General features: G+C 33.4%; 1 protein-coding gene across 2 annotated transcripts; it reads left to right on the top strand.

Annotated features, from left to right (window-relative positions):
- Positions 1 to 5,524: 5,524 nt before the first annotated feature.
- On the top strand, positions 5,525 to 19,815 carry LOC129757495 (transcription factor Jra). 2 transcript variants are annotated; one of them, XM_055754760.1, is made up of 3 exons: positions 5,525 to 6,831; positions 18,455 to 18,689; positions 18,774 to 19,815. In XM_055754760.1, exons 1-3 carry the CDS (start codon positions 6,499 to 6,501, stop codon positions 19,085 to 19,087), a joined length of 882 nt encoding a protein of 293 aa, XP_055610735.1. In that variant the 5' UTR covers positions 5,525 to 6,498; the 3' UTR covers positions 19,088 to 19,815. The 2 variants fall into 2 exon arrangements, with proteins under 2 accessions (XP_055610735.1, XP_055610734.1); XM_055754759.1 differs by having other exon boundaries at positions 5,526 to 6,831; positions 18,452 to 18,689.
- Positions 19,816 to 20,289: the final 474 nt, after the last annotated feature.

The following is a 20,289-nucleotide window of genomic DNA, read 5'->3' as shown; positions in this document are numbered from 1 at the left end:
TTCGCGGCATTTTTGGAGGATTTGCCGTAATGTGAATATCTGGTCCGTCGTTGACCGTCCCTCCACGAAGCCGGCCTGATGACTTCTCACGAATCTGTTTGCTTGTGGCGTTAGGCGGCGGAGTAGAATTCGGGACAACACTTTGTAGGCGGCATTGAGGACAGTGATCGCTCGGTAGTTCTCACAGTCCAATTTGTCGCCCTTCTTGTAGATGGGGCATATTACCCCCTCCTTCCACTCCTCCGGTAGCTGTTCTATGTCCCAGATCCGGATTATCAACCGGTGCACAGTGGTCCAAAAGGGCCTGAAATGGAACTTCTTCCTGGTGACTTTGTCTTTCATTTTAGCTATTAGATGTCTTCAGAACATTTACTAGTAAGATTGTTTCCCATAACGAAAAAGTATCAAAAATAAGTCACAGCCTACTACGATAAAAATAAAAACACTAACTTTTTTGTTTGAAGAGATAGAGACCAAATTTGTTCTACAAAGTTGTAGATATCATCAAAATATGAAACTTTGCTGAAATAACAAGAGCTTTATCTCTATTCAGTGCAGAGTTATAAAGCTTTTAGTTCAAAACATACTTAAAATTTGTTTTTTGTACTTAACTATTGTAAATTTTGAACTTAGATAAATATGATGTTCACAACATTTATTGCGATACTCAATACGCACATTTTGCACTAGATCTTAAGTCTCTACGACCTTGTCTTCCGAAGTTATCGCAATTTCAAGTTTTATTTTTGCTTAAATTCACGAATTTCTAGGGTGAAATGGGGCAAGTGGATCCAAAAACTAAATACCACATCTTGAAGTATAATTCAAGTACTACAGACTTAGCCAAAAACTACTTGTCTCCACGCGCCCGTTTTTGAGTACGGTCGGCATAAATTTGTTGAATTCTTAGATTTTATCGAGAAAATAGAGTTTTATTGTCATCGTTGAAATAAAAACATGCCTAAAATGCACATAACTTTATCAGTTTTCAACTGAAATCATCAAATAGCACATCAAAACGCATTGAAATTTTATCACCTTTTCAAATTTAATATTTAAAAAAAAATAACAAGAAGCATTTCCAGTTAAAACCGTAAAAACGCTTTAAAAATTGTTTAAAGGTTCAAACGGTATCATCAAAAATTCTCTAAAAAATACCATTCAATAGTTCGTTTGTTGTTGCAACTTTCATTTGAAGACATCAAGACAGATAGTTCATTCCTTGAGAAGATATGACAGAATTATTAACAATCAATCTCTATTTTCTCGTTAAAATCTAAGAATTCAACAAATTTATGCCGACCGTACTCAAAAACGGGCGCCTGGAGACAAGTAGTTTTTGGCTAAGTTTGAAGTACTTGAATTATACTTCAAGATGTGGTATTTAGTTTTTGGATCCACTTGCCCCATTTTACCCTAGAAATTCGTGAATTTAAGCAAAAATAAAACTTGAAATTGCGATAACTTCGGAAGACAAGGTCGTAGAGACTTAAGATCTAGTGCAAAATGTGCGTATTGAGTATCGCAATAAATATTGTGAACATCATATTTATCTAAGTTCAAAATTTACAATAGTTAAGTACAAAAAACAAATTTTAAGTATGTTTTGAACTAAAAGCTTTATAACTCTGCACTGAATAGAGATAAGGCTCTTGTTATTTCAGCAAAGTTTCATATTTTGATGATATCTACAACTTTGTAGAACAAATTTGGTCTCTATCTCTTCAAACAAAAAAGTTAGTGTTTTTATTTTTATCGTAGTAGGCTGTGACTTATTTTTGATACTTTTTCGTTATGGGAAACAATCTTACTAGTAAATGTTCTGAAGACATCTAATAGCTAAAATGAAAGACAAAGTCACCAGGAAAAAAGTTCCATTTCAGGCCCTTTTGGACCACTGTGCGGTGTAGGCAATCGGCCAACCTGTCCGGGCCCATTTTGATGAGTTCAGCTGCGATGCCATCTTTCCCAGCCGACTTGTTTCTATTCAACTGGCGAATGGCTTCCTTAACTTCACTCATCGTTGGGATGCAATCGGAAGTAGGGGCGTAAAAAAATATTACCAAAAATTATTCTTTCTATTTTTTTTTTCTTTATTTCAGTCAAGTTAGGCTCCATAAAACGATAAAACGCAGTATCTACCTATATGTAGGGGAAAACTGTACAAGACGCACCAGCGGGATAAAATGTCCCATGCCATTATTTTTCAAAAATACACCAACTTATGGCTACGAATGATTTTTGTTGCGACAAACAAGCTTCTCTTTTATTTCTCAGGTGAAACTTTCCTTAAAACGGCTGAAATTGTTACAAACAGAAGAATAAATCGAATCCTCGTGATACTTGTAATTTTTCATGATTAACATTTAAGGTTTTATGACAAGACTGCGCAGACTAATAAAATTTCAGTTTTCTTCTTTCCAATCGTATAGGTACCAATCGTAATTTCAACTAAAAGAATTATATCAAAATTCGGGCAGAATGCGCGCCAGACCACGCTCAAATTTAGAATCCGGTTAACTTTTGAGTTAAACCGAATTTCAAAGCGAAATTTCATTCCTATTATTTGCTGACTCTCAAATTACGATACGAATGCATATTTATATCAAATTTCGTCTTTTTTTCAAGTTTAAAAGGTGCACCAATATTTGATTCGAAAAAATCATCTGCCGCCACATTTGCCGCGATATCAGCCAAAAAATTGAATTTCGTTGCCTACTTGAAGGCGTTTCACCGATAAGGACATGAAAAAGTATATTTCGAAAAGCGAAATTTTGCCGAAAAAAGCCTTTGAGAGCTGTTTGTGTAGCCCGCGAAGCTTTCCTCTAGTTGAATTATTTTTTTGAATTTTTCCTTCGATAAATGGTTAGTTACAATAAAATACTTGCCAATACTAAAATGGCAATAATGAATATGTCGTTGGCTTGTCCGAAAATTGACTTCACGTGTATTGATTTGCATTTATCTAATAATCATTCAGATTGGTGACATTTTTATAGAGATTTAACATGCATTGTTTTCTTTTAAAGGTATAAGTGCAATACTATTGTCAAAAATGTTGTATTGGAGTTATTTTTTCATTCATTTTTTTTCGATTTTTCTGAAAAGCTTCGAATTTTCAAAAATCAGCGTTACAAATCCTATCCCAGAATTTTGGTTTTCCTTTACAAACAAAAAATACTTAAGCTAAGGCTCTTTAAAGTTAATCATTTTGGGCCAACCTTTTTTTTAATTAAAAATAATGAAAACTTTAAATATCTACTTCATATAAAAATAAAATTATTTTCTTCTGCTTATGTTTTCAATCGGTTTCAAATTCCTGGATGTTGTAGTTCAGTTTTTAACCTCTACAGTTTTCGAGACTTTGATTTTGTATTTCTCAGTCCAATTACCAATAAGTTTCGGTTGATTCCCAGGTGTACTCGTCCGGATATTCATAATTGTAAGACAACATTTTTATGAGTTTCAAATATGAGTTTCAATATGAGTTTCAATGATACCATATACTGCTGAAACAAAATATAACGTAGTGTTATCGCAAAGCCTTTCTCAGGGGTATAAAAAAATAATGAAGAAAATCTTTCTAAATCTTTCGTAGGAAAACAAAATCGAGAGCAAATATTAACAGTGGAAAAACTTCTTAGAAATACGCAAAAAAGCAGAAATTTTGATTAATGAATTTCAACAACGATTCAACGTCCAACATTAAAAAGACAGACCACAAAAACTGACTTTGATTTAGTGATGAACCTGATTTGATAAACGATGCTAAAGGTTTTTTATGTTTTCTTTTTTTAAAATTTTTTTTTTTGTTCGCCAAAAATTTGGAATTAAAGAAAATTTACTTTCCTATGTTCTCAAGATCAGAAAGTTATTAAAGAACATAACTTAAACCGTTATAGACGCAGCGAAACGGAACAACAGTCATTAATTACCTGAAATACAATTAATACCCATATTCTTAGTTTTGCTTCTGAATTAACGTCAACTGGGGCAACATGCAACACTTTTCAATTTCAATGGCTTCTAAAATCTTAATGCTTACAGATAATCATACGTCTTGTACATCGAAAGTTTTAAGGTTGATGGGACACCAAATTGACGTATGTAGTCAGAAAAATTATTGACGTCTGAAAATTTATAGTTTTTGATACATTCGTGATGTCATAACGCATAAAGCACCAATTGCAGTAATTTTTGGTTTTGTTCGAATTAAATTTTACATTTTTTCTGTCAAAAATGTGTTTAAGAAAAAAAGTGTTCATCTGCTGCATACATTTAGGGGTAAACAATACTACAAAATATTCTATTATCTAAATCATGTAAATAAATCTCAGGATGGATGAAATTTTAATGTTAACCAACGCATAATGCAAAACAATCATATCCCAGCATATGGAAACGCGATTTATGAGATTTAGATCTGATTTGCATTTTGTCCCAGACAGCTTATCATAAAAATATTTATTTAAAAATATTTGAAGATTTTCCGAAAAATATTTATACACCAACAGTGTTGGTATAGGATAATGAAAGCAATATAAAGTTTGTAGGTGATATCATTAAGCCAATCTGTCGTACTAGGTAAAGTTTTTTGCCGCATCCAAAAATGTAAAAATTTGTACATCTAAAGCTCAACTTTTTAATTTTATTATGAGAATCGAAAACTTTAAAAAAGGCTTTCACGATGTTAAAAACTATGTCATCATCAATTGGTTATCATTCAATGATAACTTTATTACAGTATATTGAAATAAAAATTGAATGAGAGTTGTGGTATACAAGCGTTGCATTTAACTCTGCTTTTGCATGATGCCACGTTTGACGGTATCTGAATTCTGATTTCAAATTCCCAATCCTGAATTCTGGATTCATAGCTGACAATTCTCAATTCTGTAGCTTAAATTCTCAATCCTGAATTCTGAACTCTGAAATCTGATTCTGTATTCTGATGCTGAATATTGATTCTGAATTCTTAATCTGGTTCCTGATTCGGAATTCGGATTCTGAATTACGTTTCTGAATTCCAATTCCACATTAGATTGTGAATTCTTATTATGAATTCCGCATCTAAAATCTGTTGCTTCTTATTTTTCATGATGAAACACGCCTCTGCTGAAACCGGATTCTTGTTTGCTGTTTGTAGAAGAGCTTTCGTTGAATTGGTCGAGGAAATATGTTGAACGGTGTTGAAAATTCATTCAGGATAGCCGCATTTTCATCGAAAATAGTTCGTTTCATTTCGAACTGTACCATCTCAAGTACCTACAAACAAGTTGGGAAGCATACTAAATAGATTTTTTATGTTGAACCATTGTAGCATAGAATGTTGGAGCAGGACAAGTGCTACCCGTCAGAATGAAACGGACCAGTTTTCCCCTCGTGGGGTGGTATTTATGTTGCACGCAGGCGACCACACTCACACAGCCTTAAAGTATACCACTGGTTTCAGCCAATGAGCGTCGTCGTAGATGACGACTCGAGCTATTTTTAGATCCATGAATCATGAAAAGCAGCCAGTAGTACTAAGTTCGCTTCATTCGTGCTTCAACCAGCCAACAGTCAACATCGAGTCCGTCGTTTCTCGTCGCGTTTGTGCGTTTTTACGCCTCTTCTTTTCAACAACGCCTCAAGTCGTCTTGACAAGTCTAATGTGTCGTGTTGTTCATACGCAAGTTGTTACCAGTGCTGTTATTATTGCTATTATCGGAGGAATTCCACAGTAGCGCAAATTTTGAGGACGATCAGTGCAACGAGGGAGGATCGTGAGGAATCTTCGGTTGTTTTTGGCGAAGAAAAGTGAATATTTTAAGTTGAAGCGTACGACTGACTTTTTGTGGATGCAAATAAAGCGAATGTCGCAGCCTAAGTGCGAATTGTGAAACTCTCGACGGATGTGGATTACATTGTTTACACACGGCCGTTCGCGACAAAGAACTGCGGGCATTTCATATACGCCTCATGAGGGTATTAAGCTGCGATAGATATACGGGCTGGCTAATAGAGGCATGAGCTAGACTGTGTCGCGAGTTAAATGCGAAATGAACGATTGATTTTTTTTACTTCTCCTTTGCCAATAATTCTATCGGATTTCGACAAGAGAATAAATTCTTCTGAAGTGTTTGTGGAAAAACGAGTGTGATTAAAAGTACATTATTCAGTACAGTGAAAAAAGCCAACAATTCAAGTGACCTTAAGGCTGAGAAGCGAGAAGCATAAATTGAATTGATAAGTAAGCACATTTTATGGATCTTTTTGCCTTGAGGACGATTGCGGAACGTCGATTTTTTCCATAGCGTACATTAGCGTGTGTTACTAACGCTTTCACAAGTATTAGTGGGAATTTGTAGTGTGCCTACAGCGAAACACCCATCGTCCCCCTTTTGCAACATCAAAAACAAACAAGTGTCATAGCCGTGTGTATATGCAACCCACACACGTGCGCTAGTATTATCCAGCTCACGGATCATTCTGGACGACGACGAATCGACGAATAATATGCGGAACAACATTGCTGCCAACAACAACAACAACAATACCAACATGGAGTCGTTCTACGAGGACAGTAATGGTCAATATGTGCCGGCTACAAACCAAACGTTGACCACCACAAACCCTGCCGGAAACAGTCTCAAACGACCGGCCACACTTGAGCTGAACCCCGGCAAGAGTCGGAAGGCACGATTCAATGCTTCCGTTACGGCGCCACCGGTGCTGACCTCGCCAGATTTGCAAGTGCTTAAGCTGGTCTCGCCGGAACTGGAGAAGATAATCACCAACAATGCTACCCTGCCTACGCCGACGCCAAGCAGCTTACTGTACCCGATCAAGGTGAGTAGGGGTCATAATGGGTCGACGACGAGACTTTACGACTGAGAATGTCGGTCATTAAGAATTCGAATACAGAAAAGGTTTCGGATGATTGTGATGAGCGATTTTGAATTTTTTGCACCCTGAGAATTCTTTTAACAAACTTGAACTCATATAAATAAAATTCTAATATGTTTGAATACAAAAAAAGTTAAACAAACTAACCCTTCACACATTCCTCATTCACTATGACTTTAATCGGGAGTGAATAAGTTATGAACGACAGAAAAAAATTAGCTTCCAAAAATTAAGCCCACAAAAAATGATGCGGCTAGTGCATCAAAAGTGTTGAGGTTGATGGGACATAACATTAACGTTGTTAGAAAAATATTAAAAATCGTCGGTAGTTTTTGATCACTCAAAAACTTGCGTATTGCCACGTAGTCAGAGAAATGGGTAACTTGCAACCAAGGATGGTCTGAATCCACTCGTTCACTCAATCGCGATACACTCTTCAACGATTCACTCAAGCGCTCTTTCGGATCTCGCGAATCTTCGTCTGAACCGAACGCTGGGGGAAAAAGAATAACGTTGATCGAATCTGATTGTGAGTGCTGCTGGTTTTGAACGCTGGGCGCTTGCATACGGGCAGGTTTGAATCATGCAATGATGCAATCATCGACTTTCCTGGCTCCAGATATTCGTTCGCTGATCCGATTCAACTGGTTCAACTGAAAGAAGGAACCGAATCGGCAAATGATTGGCCCGCCGTTCGTTCAGATATCTTTGAATCGCCGCACACAGTATTTAACAAAAAAATCATTGCGGCCAAACGGTACACGGTAGACATTTGAATTCTTCGCAACATGTTCATATTTTTTTATGATCTTTCTTATTTTCAAAGAAAAAACTGATTTTATTGCCAAGGGATATGAAAAATAAGTTAAAACTTTGATGTACCGTAAACTGGGGAAACTTTGATCAGCGGGGTAACTTTGATTAACATGAAATTTTTGCAGATTATCATCATTAACTTAGTATAAAGATAAAATATCTGCAAACTGTTCACTACGTTTGAAAGCCTATGAATTGAGCTACAAATAAGCTAAATTTTGTTTTTATTGGAAGATTTTTTATATAACAAACTGGGGGAGGAAGACTGAAATTTGCTGTATCGTTTTTTTACTTTTCGGCAAAAAGCCAGCAATTGTTGAATATATTTGTAATCGTTCAAGTTTTAACTTTACATAGATGATGAGTTTCGTGTAGCGAGTCATGTAACTCAGTTGTTTTGGTACTAAATTCAAGTCTTCTGAGTTAATTGCTATTCAAAAGTATAAACATCGAAATTGAAAACACCAGCTAGATTATCCAATACCAGTCTGTCAACTCTGTCGTAAATATAAACTTTGAACTATATAAAAATGTTGTTCGATTCATGGGATCTTCCCAAAATCTAAATCTATTATTAGCTATTGTTAAGCTATTTTAGAACAACCATTAATCAAACAATTTTATTTATCAGCTTCAAAAACTTCAACGAAATTTGAGCGACTCAATACTCCTGATCATGCAAGAATGTGCCAGAGCAAAACAAAACCTAATTAAATCATTGTTTTATGCAAAATAAGTGCTTTTCAGCATAAAAAAAATGTTATTGAAAATCACTAATAAGAAAGTAAAAATTTGAAACTTCGCACTGGTCGGTAGAATGATGAGAGAAATTTGACGTTTGAAAGATGTTTTCCTTTTTTTATTCAGTCTTCCTCCCCCAGATTACAAACTATAATTTCAAAATCTCAAAATATCTCGTTTTTTGAAGGCTCACAAACAAACATCTCTTCTAATAAAATTTAAGCATTTAGGAGCAAATGGGTTAGTTAATGCGAAAGTTCAACTTTTTTCTTGTTGTAAGTTTAGTTTAAGTGTTATTTTTATGGTCATTTGATGATAGTTTTTGAATATTAAAAAAAAATCGGTCATTTTCCATGAAAAAGCCCGAGAAGAAAAAATGGCTAAAATCCTATCAAATGGTTAAGTTTGAAGAAAAAAATGAACATGGGAACAGAGCGAGGATTTAGGGAATAGCATGAAGATAAAATTTCATTTGTTTTTAAGGTAAAAAAATATTGAGAATTGTTTATATTTTTGCCCCTAAATGTATGCAGCAACATTGTCCATCTTTTGAGTATACAGACCCCGTTCGTTTTTGGCAACATTCGATTTTGGCAACATTCGATTTTGGCAACATCCGATTTTGGCACATGTGCCAAAATCGAACGGTTTTTAGAAGCGACATTACCTTTTAGTTTTCTCTATAACAGGACCAATGTAACTTGGACGAACACCAAAAATACGTTTTTACGTTCAGAAATGGTGATAGAATACAACAACATAAACAAAAGTTTTTAAAACAATTATAAAGTACTCAAAAATTTCAAAAAGATGAAAAATTTAAAAAAAACCAAAAACAAATACAAACAATATATTAAAAACGACAATATCAACTTAAAAATGATAAAAAATGACAAAAACAGCAAATATCACAAAAAAAAAAACAAAGATTATAAACAAAACAAAAATAGTGCAAAATGCATCAAAAACATAAGAAAAAAAACTGTAAAAATTCTAAAAATGGCCGGAAATTGACTTCAAATAACGTTATTGATAATAAAAAGAGTAATTTTGTAAAAATAGGAGAAAAAATTTCAGAAAAAAACCGTTCGATTTTGGCAACATTCGATTTTGGCAACACAAAATTTTCGGGCATGTTCCCAAAAACGAACGGGGTCTGTATTTGTTTCGAGATAAAATTTGAAATCATGTTAAAATACATTTATCAAATTTGGGAACTTTTGTGGTAGTAATAGAGAACACTATCAATTTTTTTTTTAAATTAAGGTTTTAAGTCAATAATCAACTTTCGCAAAGACCGCTAGAAATTTTGACTTTTGAGAGAAAAGTTATTGATGTTTTCTTTTTGAAAATTTTGTCCAAATTTGCAAAAACGGGTGTTTAAAGTTGTTGAATGAGCTGAAATATTCATCGTCAAATATTTAATGACTTCCTTGAGTGATGTGAGGAATAGTTGTAAACAAATCTTTTGGGTCTTTTGCATAATTCAGTTTTTATTTCAAGTGTTGTATCTCTGAAACAAGAACATTCAATGAGATATAATTAATTGATAAAAAAAAATCTTTCCATGTGTTACAATTATACCCAAAACTGACCAATTTTAAAATTTACACACGCCATTTCACCAAAACTAGAGGTGAAAGACTAAATTTGACAAATGTTTTGAATTTTAAGACGCAAATTTTTTCCAAAATCCGTTTTTGAAACAAAGGTACCAAAAATGCTGTTTCCCTGTGTTATTTATTGATATAAAAATGAAGATTAGTTTGGATTAAAATTTGTTCAAATTTGAAACTAATCATGAGTTTTTTTTTCATCACAAAAGGCTAAATTTTGATGAAAAAATAACAACACTATGAAAAAAAATTGGCAAATGTGGTAAATATATGAAAAATGAATGTATGATGAAAACATAACAAACTTGTGATTAAACCATCGCAAAGTTTAGACAAAAAATTTACAAAAAAAAAAATTACAAAAATACTGAAAATTCTATTTAAACTGCGCCACAGAAAACCATCACAGAAGTTTTGGTTCAAATCACAGAATTCGAGAATTTTTATTAGGAAAAACATAGTTATTTTTTTGGAAACCTTGGGCTTGAATAATCAATTGTTTCTTGTCTTAAATCATTCTAGATGGAGCTTTGAACTTTCTTAAAGAATTGAAACATTTTTTTATAATTTTTCATGGATTTTTCAATACATGTTAACAAAAACAGTCGAAAAACGGAAGCATACATAAAAAAGTAATGATAAATACTTAATAATTGGAGATATTATTTTAATAATAAGATGAACAAGATTTATAATCTCTTTTCACCGATAATGAAAATGGATACATTTCTTTTTTCATTACATTTATACCCATCATTTCTTAAGCTGATGTATACACATTTCTTAAAATCGAAAATGGGTAATATTTTGCTTTAAAAACGGTTTTTGATAAAAGTAGTTTCTGAATCATCAATTTCATAATTTAAACAACAAATCAAATGTATTAATGATACTACTCATCATAAAAAAGGATTCACCTAACGCTGACGCTCGAGCTACTTTCAGAAGCGCCCGAACGCAGGCAACCAAACTGTAGCCAAACCAACTTTACGAGCAGAACGAATGATCGGATGCGGTCGAAAGAATTGCAATCATCAATCGCTCGCTGATGATATTCGTCTGCGATTCTTCTGTGCAGAATCATCTTCCAAAGCAATCGCTTGATGATTGGATCATAGGATGGCAGACAGGCAACCCAATCGCCTCCTGAATGAACTAAAGAGGTGTGCCGGAAAGTCCGATTGGTTCGCTCACTGAGTGCCATCGTGTGTAATTTTTTTCGAATGCGTTCGGGGAATGGGCTACCTCAGAGGGTGAGTGAATCATTTTATGTTCGTCGATTTATTCGCCAATCACCATCCTTGCTTGCAACAAACATTTTTTTAATGAAAATTTTTATGAAAATTTTCAGTTTTTGACAAATTTGTGATGCCATAAAGGCCATAAGTCATTTTTTTGGTTTTGGGAACAGTTCCCATTAAATGGGAACAAAATTTTACATCTTTTCTATCACTAAAGCTGATATAATAAAAAAAAACAATAAAGGTGCTGCATACATTTAGGGGTTTAAATTATTACAAGAAAAACATAATACAAGTGTTGGATGGATGAACGTTTTATGCTCATAAACGTGTGAAGCTAAACAATCCAAAACATATTCCAGCGTGTAGAGACGAGATCTACGAGATGTTATTTTAATTTGCATTTTGTTGCAACTTACCTGGAGTAGGTAACTGAAATAAAACCTTTGTGTTTCGTCGTTTGAGGGTACTTTTAAGTTGAATCTTTTTTACCTAGATTACGATTCTCAACTTTTGCTGTACAGGAATCCTAGTGAAACGTAGTAGTAACGAAAATGTTTTTTTTTTTTTTTTTTTTTTACCCCTATATTTAGGCACCGAAATAGTTTTTTTCTCGACTAACAGCTAAAAATGAGTTATAACATGCTTCGTTAAGCTTTGAAATTCAAAGTTTCTAGAAAAATTAGTTACTGGGTCATATGACTAATATAACAATATGAAGTTTGCTGATTTTGAGCAAATTTAGGATTCAAATGCTCCGATTGGTACGATTTTTTTCGGAAAAGGACTTGTAACTAAATTAAAATCTTAATGGTTTACATACGACAATAATTTTAGGTGCTTCAAATTAAAAAAATATAGCGATTTTTAATCTCTCGTAACATTTTGAAGAATGACTACGGTAATGAAATTTATGAATATTTGGCAGTTATGTATCTCTTTTTCATTCACTACTTCAAGAGGTCTACATACAAGAGGTCTGTTGTACACACATAAAAGGTTTTTATATGCGCCGATAGCAAATTAGCTTAGCTTAGTTGACTACTCATATCCACCTTAAATCATTGAACTTGAAGTGCTTAGATATGACCATTCATTTAAAGCTTCAGATAACATATTTGATTAGATTTTGTTCAACTTACGCACTTCAAATTCCATGATCGCTGGCGTGGCTAAGCAGAACAAGTTCTACCTCGCCAATGCATTGCAATGGTTGCTACTCCGCGATTGATCGAGGCCATCAGCTTTGCGCAAGGGCCAAAAGAATGGTGCTTGGGACTAGCAGTTCATTCCCAACGGCGCCGGCCACGTCCTAGCAGTCAATGAGGAATGAAGGAAGGAATGTTAGTAGGATACTTCATAGGATCAATTAACAACCTTTTGTTCCATTATATTCCAAAGATTAGTTTTGAAAAATTCAGAAACAAAGTTTCGTCAATATCTCCAACTATAGAAACCGTCTATACGTCTGCGAATCTATATTTCAATATCCAAGGAAATTTATATGCGCCAATAGCAAATTTCAGCTAAAATGCTTTTAAACTATAATGAATGCGCATTTTCCCTAAAAGTTCCAACAAGTATGTTTTGAATCATTGGCTGACATGTGGAAACATTAATGTTAATATTTGATTGAGTAGCAGTGTGGAAACAAGCAGAGCTAAATAAAAAAGACCATTATGTTGGCACTTTAAATGGGCACAAAAAACTATGAGAGATTTTTAATTTAATTTAATTTATTTTTTCAGAGATGCTTGCTCGGTAGATTCGCCTCTACTATGAGAGATTAATTTAAAAAGTTACTTATATAATACGATTCTACTGAACAAATAAGTAAAAAATTGTTAGTTTTTTGCAAAAAGCTAAGATTTACGCTGTTAAATGTAACTTAAGCTCTGTTAATCTTTAAGAAAATTTAAAAAGTAGAAATTCGATTAAAAAAAAGAGATCTGCAACATCAATTTAGAATAAGGTTGCCATAATTTTTTCAGCACGTATCCGGGCCGGAAAAACCGGGCTATTTTTATCTAAAAACTTGGCAAATTCCGGGCATTTAATTTCATGGTCGATCAAAATCCTGGCAATATATAGGCAAATTTGGTAAAAACCTAGAAATTGCTTAACAAAAATCAAGAAAAAAAACAGTTGAAAAAAAATTTGTTCCATCAAAATTTATCAACAGATTTTTAATCGTATTTCAGGCTTTCAAAAAACGTTTCATGATCATTTCGTTTTGGACGCATAAATTAAAAAAAAAATAGCACAATTTGTTTTTAAAAGTGTGATTTGAGAATGAAAATGATAATAAACCCGGGCATTTTCAATGAAATCCGGGCAACCGGACCGGACAGAAATTTTTCTAAATTTTATGTTAAATATCCGGGCAAACCCGGATAAAACCGGGCAATCTGGCAACCTTAATTTAGAAGAACACCCTCAAATACCAATGTTGTGCTCAGAAATTTCTATGTTAGACGATTTACTCCATGAGTCGATTCAATGACTATAATTAACGCCTGAATTTAGACTAAAGTGCTTATGCCAGTGATTTCTATAGTACAAATAGGGCTCTTGCTATACACACATACAAGAGGTTTGTTGGGCACACATCAAAAGTTTTCATATGCGGCAATAGCAAATTTCAGCTTAAATGTTGTTTCAACTTAAATTACGCGCCCTTTCTTTAAAAAAAAGTGCCAACAAGTATATGAAAAAATTACCATTGTGTTTGAAATGCACATTTAACGCTTCTTTTTTTAAGTATTCGGGTCTATCTTTTAGAATTTTGAACCCGGAGAATGAAGCTAAGTGTTTTCATTGAGAAATTTATAAAGAAATTTATCAATATTTCTTCTTCTTCCTCAGGAAACGGTCGTATCCCGTACAGAATCTTTATTTTCCAAAAAACTTCATCCGAAATCAGAAAACACTTTACAAACTAATAAACAAATGTACTAGCTTCTCAGAAACGTGATGCATTTTGAAAAACTTTCCATAGTTTTCATAAATCAATTCCAAAAGTTACTTTCTACCATCGCCCTTAGAGCAAGTTCACTGGTGTTGGAAAAAAGTGGTAGAAATTTTGACACTTACGGCACATTTTGAAAATTTGGCCATGCAAAAACAATTCCAAGATCTGTGGCATTCTAGTTTTTTTTACAACATGTGTTGTATTTTCGCATGCTGTGATGCAAAAATAGCAATATTTCTATCACATACGGCTGAAATAGAAACAGTGTTGTAAAAAAATACAACGCCCCAAGATCTTGAAAACGTTTTTGCATGGTAAAATTTTCAAAATGTCAAAATTTCTACCACTTTTTCTCAACACCAGTGAACTTGCTCTTATGGTGGTATTGAAGATATGAAGCAGGCGTTGGATTGGGAGGACGTGAGAAAATTTTCATCACGTGTCAAAACTAGGTATAAATTGTTTCAATTTTCATTTCCGATATGAAGTCAAATGTTTAGTGGTATTGTAAGTGAGAGCAGTCTTATAGTTGGATGTCCAAGGTCAGAAACCTGTTATCTTCAGTACGGTCGATATTCCGGAAGAATCTACATTGAAAAAATGGAAGCACGCAGCTAAGTTTTCATTAATTTTCAATTCATTCCGAGAAGTTATTAACTCATAGGTTGTAATCAGAAAATCGATGCAAACATTATCGGATTTCGGTACAAAAATTTCGGTTATCATTTAGTTTCATATTGTGCGATTTGCAGTTTAATGATGATGATCTGATCTTGATTGAATATTTTCCCAAATGATTTTTCTATTCAATAAAATAACGTAACTTCAATTTTTGAACGAAATATACAATCAATCAACGTTTATGTAAATTTTAGAAAATTTTAAATCGACAAAAATATGAATTTCGCTTAAATATAAATCTTGGCAAGATCATAAATCGTTAAATCTTACAGTATAAAAAGATGATGAAATATAAAAACTCATCAAAAGTTTGTGAATCGCATAAATATATTTTAAAAAGTTGAAAATATTATAAAGAATAGTTATGTTATCCTTATACGATTTTTGATAAATTCCAAGGGAACAGTAAATGATACTACTTTTGCTCTAAACATGTTCGAACGATAAAACCAAAAATTTACATCAATTATAAGCTTTAGAGTTTCATTAGGAAAAAAACAGGAGAGTTTTATAATGAAATTTGGTTATTATTTTAACACCATTTCACTAGCCAAAAGTGTATCCTTTCCCCCCATTCCACCAATGAATTTATTTGCTTGGATGCAGACTTAATCTCGGTCTGGAAGCACAAAGTTATTCTTTAAAGAGCCTGTAATAAAAACAAAAGAGACGCAATCTGATCCTTTTAAGTATAAATCATCTAGCAACCCCGCTTTCATTTGAGCGCAGCACTGCTTTGCTTCAAACTTCACATGACTTCAATTTTTGTGGCGTTTACTTTTTTTCGGAAGTGGTTTTTTTTATCTAGTCTGCTGTTTTACCAAGCTTTTTTTTGGTATTGTCATCAATTAAAAAAAGTGCAATCATGGAGTATTTGGCAGAAAAATTGTTCTAACAAAACCTGCCCCGGATTTAAAAATATATTTTTCTTCCGGTTCCCGACTGAGACAAAAAAAAATGGGAGAAATTACTCGCATTCTGCCATCTTTCGGGGTAATCTGTACTGGAATCCGCAACTTTCATTGGTAAACTTTCCATTTCGACTCCGCTGATCCGGGAACATCTTGTGCAGTCAATGAAAACTCAAAATAAAAAAAAAATCCTACATATTTATCATTAAATAAAATCATAACTTACCAATTAAGTACCAAGAAATAAGTCCTTGAGAATCTAGCTTGTAATTGAAATAGAGCATTCAAAAACTGTGATTTGATTACCCTTTGTTTACAGGTATGAATGATAATACTTTCGCTACCGCCGCTTTCGCAATTCCAAATTTTCCAGTTTGACAAGTCTTTTGCTCGATTGGAATGACACTGACAGGAAATCGAAAATTCCAATCGTGACATTTCGTCTCTTTTGTTTATAGAGGCTGGTTATTATTCTTTTATCCTCTTCTCTCTCTTTCCATTCTATTTATCTATTGATTACTAGGACGTGGCCGGCAACGGTATTGATGTTCAAAGTGGGAGCAACAGTTTTGTTCATTGTGAATGTGCTGTCAATCTCAGACACCATTCTTTTGGCTCCTGAGCCACGCTTGAGCTCGGGGTGATTGAAGTGCAAATAATGAATATCATTTCAAAAATATAAGACGCTGTTTAAGGTTTTGAAACTTTTGATAAAGCATTTCAGGCTCAACGATTGAAGGTGGTCAATCAAGCTTAGCTAAGTACAATTTGGTGGTATACCCTACGTATGGACAGTGCGAGGCCTGCGAAATGTTAAGAAAAATTGAAACCATTTTGGTTGAATAGTTCTAATCACGAATTTTGATAAAAATACGAAAGATTACCTTTTCTTTGAAATTAAAATTTACCTTAAAACTTAGACTGCCCAAAACACCAAAAAATCTTAATTATTACGAATTTCGAATAAATTAAAAAATAAAACCAAAATTCAACAAAACCCGGTTATTTTAACACATTGCGGATCAAATACGAGATATCTCGTTTTTTCGCTTGCCGCTATTGTGCTACTCTACGAAGCATAACTCCAATGTTACGAATAACTTTTTTTTTATTTTTCAACAAAATTAAACACAACCATTTAAGTTAGGCTTGCCAGATACTTTCAGAAAAAAGCGGGACATTTCACGACAAAAAAGCGGGACGCAGCAGAAAAAAGCGGGACATTTAAGAAACTCTTAAAAAAGCTTTATTGTATTGTCATATTTATACTTATTCCATCAGCCAAGGTTATTTATAGAAAGTACACAAAGATTTTTTTTAACGTGGATTGATTTTGCTTAGATTTTCTTACATCACTTCTATTTACACGAATTTGGCGATAAACACGGTTGTTCTTCACGGTTTTCGTAAATTACCACCAAGGTTGCCGGAAAAATTTTGTGTTTTGACAAATGAAAATATTAACTTTCTGTGATTTTATCCAAAAATTCTCTGATGGTTTCAGTGATGCTTTTTTCGATAGTTTTATTCAAAAGTCATGTCAAATTGCGTCTTTTTTACATTTTACTTGAGAAAAATCAATGAACATTACTAAACTTATCATCAAAATCCAAAATTTTTAATTACGTAAAAAAATTTTTTAGAAAAAAACGTATGCAATTTTAAAATTTTGTGAGACCTGTGAATATTTCTAAAATTTTGTATTACGTGAAACAGATTCTGTGATGAAAATTTGCTCAGAATTCTGTGAAATTTTAGATTTTTATGTGATTCCGGCAACTTTGATAGACATGTTGCATGAAAGAAATATTTCAATTCCTACATGTCAATGGCAGATCACGTAAAAAGCCTTTGTGCAGTAACAAATATATTTCAAATTTTTTCAAAAATTCCAAAACTCAAGAAAATTTTTGTCGAAAAAGTCGAAAAAGATGGTATATAAAGGGCAATTTAACTTAGATTTTGTCAGAAAATTAAGATTTATCATCATTTAGAAGCAACTTAAGCAATGTTTTCTTCATACTAAAGTTATTTATATTTCATTGGTTAAACGTGCTCCCAGAACGTTTAACTGAATCAAAATCTTATTGAAATTTTAGGGCTTTTTAGTATAGTCGTATGTTAACTCTGAAAAATTGATGCTTATTTTGAGAGAAAAGACCTTTTCGATTTTTTTTGTATTTTAGGAAAAAAAGACCTTTATGAAAGTTTTGTTTTCTGAAGTGTGAGTCTGTGAATTTTTCATGAAAAAAGCGGGACATTTCGAGGAAAAAGCGGGACGGCGGGACAATCAACAAAAAAGCGGGACATGTCCCGCTTTTGCGGGACGGATGGCAACCCTAATTTAAGTAATTAAATTCGTAAGATTTGGTCCATTGCTTTCTGAGATATAGTGATGTTTCCTGGCTTAGGTTTCTTCGCGTTTCTGCATGTTTTAATCTCATTCTAAAATCCACTCGCTCATTCTGACTTAAAAGACCCCATGCGTAATGGAATTTCGAAAAAAGACCAAATTTGACACACACCGACAACTAATGTTTCAAGTATGAAATCCATTAACGTTAAATTACTTTTTTCTATCATTAGCAGGCAACCACTGAGCAAGAACAGTTCGCTAAAGGGTTCGATGAGGCACTTCGAAGACGACACGAGGAAGATAACCTGAATAAAATGAACAACAACAACAACAACAACTCCAGCAGCAATAACAATAACAACAACCCTAGTGTAGTCACATTGACCACGGCAGCATCCATTGTATCAACAGCAACAACGACCACTCACAACACCATGAGCGGAGGAGTGATGATATACACTGATCTCGGTAAGTTTAAATTTTTCTAAAAATTACAAGAAGTATCTTCTCTGTTACATGAGATAATTTATTCAATCTTCTCTTAAATTACAGACGCAAAAAGTGCGATCAAAGAAGAACCACAGCCAGTGCCATCGCCTCCCGTCAGCCCGATCGATATGGAAAATCAAGAACGGATCAAGCTGGAACGGAAACGTTTGCGCAACCGAGTGGCTGCCTCCAAATGCCGCAAACGGAAGCTCGAGCGAATTTCCAAGCTAGAGGACAAGGTGAAGGATCTCAAAACGCAAAACAGCGAACTATGTAGCATCGTATTCCAGTTGAAACAGAACGTAATCCAGCTGAAACAACAAGTCATAGAACATCACAACTCGGGCTGTACGATTACGCTGACGGGGAAATTCTAGGATCATTTTAAGTTACCCAAAATACTAACTATCCATGATTGCGGAACGGTAGCATCGAGAAATTATTTATTTACAAGCAATTAAATTATACCACTTTTCATATGGTAAAATTTTCCACTTCCTCCCGTTTTCCCGTTAATAGTATGTACGCGAACTTATAAAACAAAAATGCTTACATTACACAATGATATAAAACAGAAATGCCTTAAAAATTCAATCGAGCGTTGATGTTAACCATTAGATTAGTGTAGACGATTAATTTTTTTTTTGTGCATTAAAAGTGGGTTGGAAAAGCTTTTAATTTCCGTGTTTTGAGCGTAATAAAGAACAAAAGCGAAGAAACAAAAATATATTCTAGTCTCCTATTGATGTTCGCAAAGCAATGAAATTGTAAGCGCTTTTTAATATTTTTGTTTTATAGTTATATATGCATCAGACCACATTAAAAATAGAATCGCATGTGTCATATACAATTCGAATCGAACGAACAACTGTAAGCAAGATAATATTTTTGAGGATGTTTGATTTAGGAATTATCGTAAAGCTAGTGAAAGGTAATTTCTAAATTTAAAATAACTACATACAACTACTACATATTATTTCTCCATCTCTTACGTTTTGTTTTACGGCGCCTCATCAAGTCAAAGGATGAAGCATTAGTTAAGATATTACCACACGAATGGAGGTACACATTTGTGCATTATTTACAATAAATATTTTCATTCTGATATGAATGGTTTAACTATAAAATCCGAAACTGTCTTCTTAACTCTTATCAACCTTTGAAAGTATACCAATCACACAATCCATTCGAGTAGGGCATTTTTAAACCAAACTTAGTGCACGTACGTAGAGTAGGTAGATCAATCAAGAGCACGTGTCAAGTCACCACCTTATGATAAACGACGTGAAAGTTTCAAATTTTGAAATTTTTTATACAATCTTTTTATAAAACTCTTTATAGAAAAATATTATATCATTAGTTCTCAAATATTTTTTTTTAATTTACTATACCAGATTTAAAAAAAAGGTTTTTCAAAATTCCACAATTTACAATTTTTTTTCATCAAAATTATTTATAATTTATAATTTCCCAATATGCATACTATTTACAAAAATTTAAAAACTAATAAAAACTGCTTCATCTTTTTTTTTTAATTCCAGATTTGAACATTTTCAGCCAATAAAAATTCAATACAATA

The sequence above is a fragment of the Uranotaenia lowii genome, chromosome 3 (assembly GCF_029784155.1).
Source record: "Uranotaenia lowii strain MFRU-FL chromosome 3, ASM2978415v1, whole genome shotgun sequence".
In the NCBI taxonomy this organism is placed as follows: Eukaryota; Metazoa; Arthropoda; class Insecta; order Diptera; family Culicidae; genus Uranotaenia; species Uranotaenia lowii.
The sequence above is the reverse complement of the archived record's forward strand: the minus strand, read 5'-3'. Positions and strand labels throughout refer to the sequence as shown.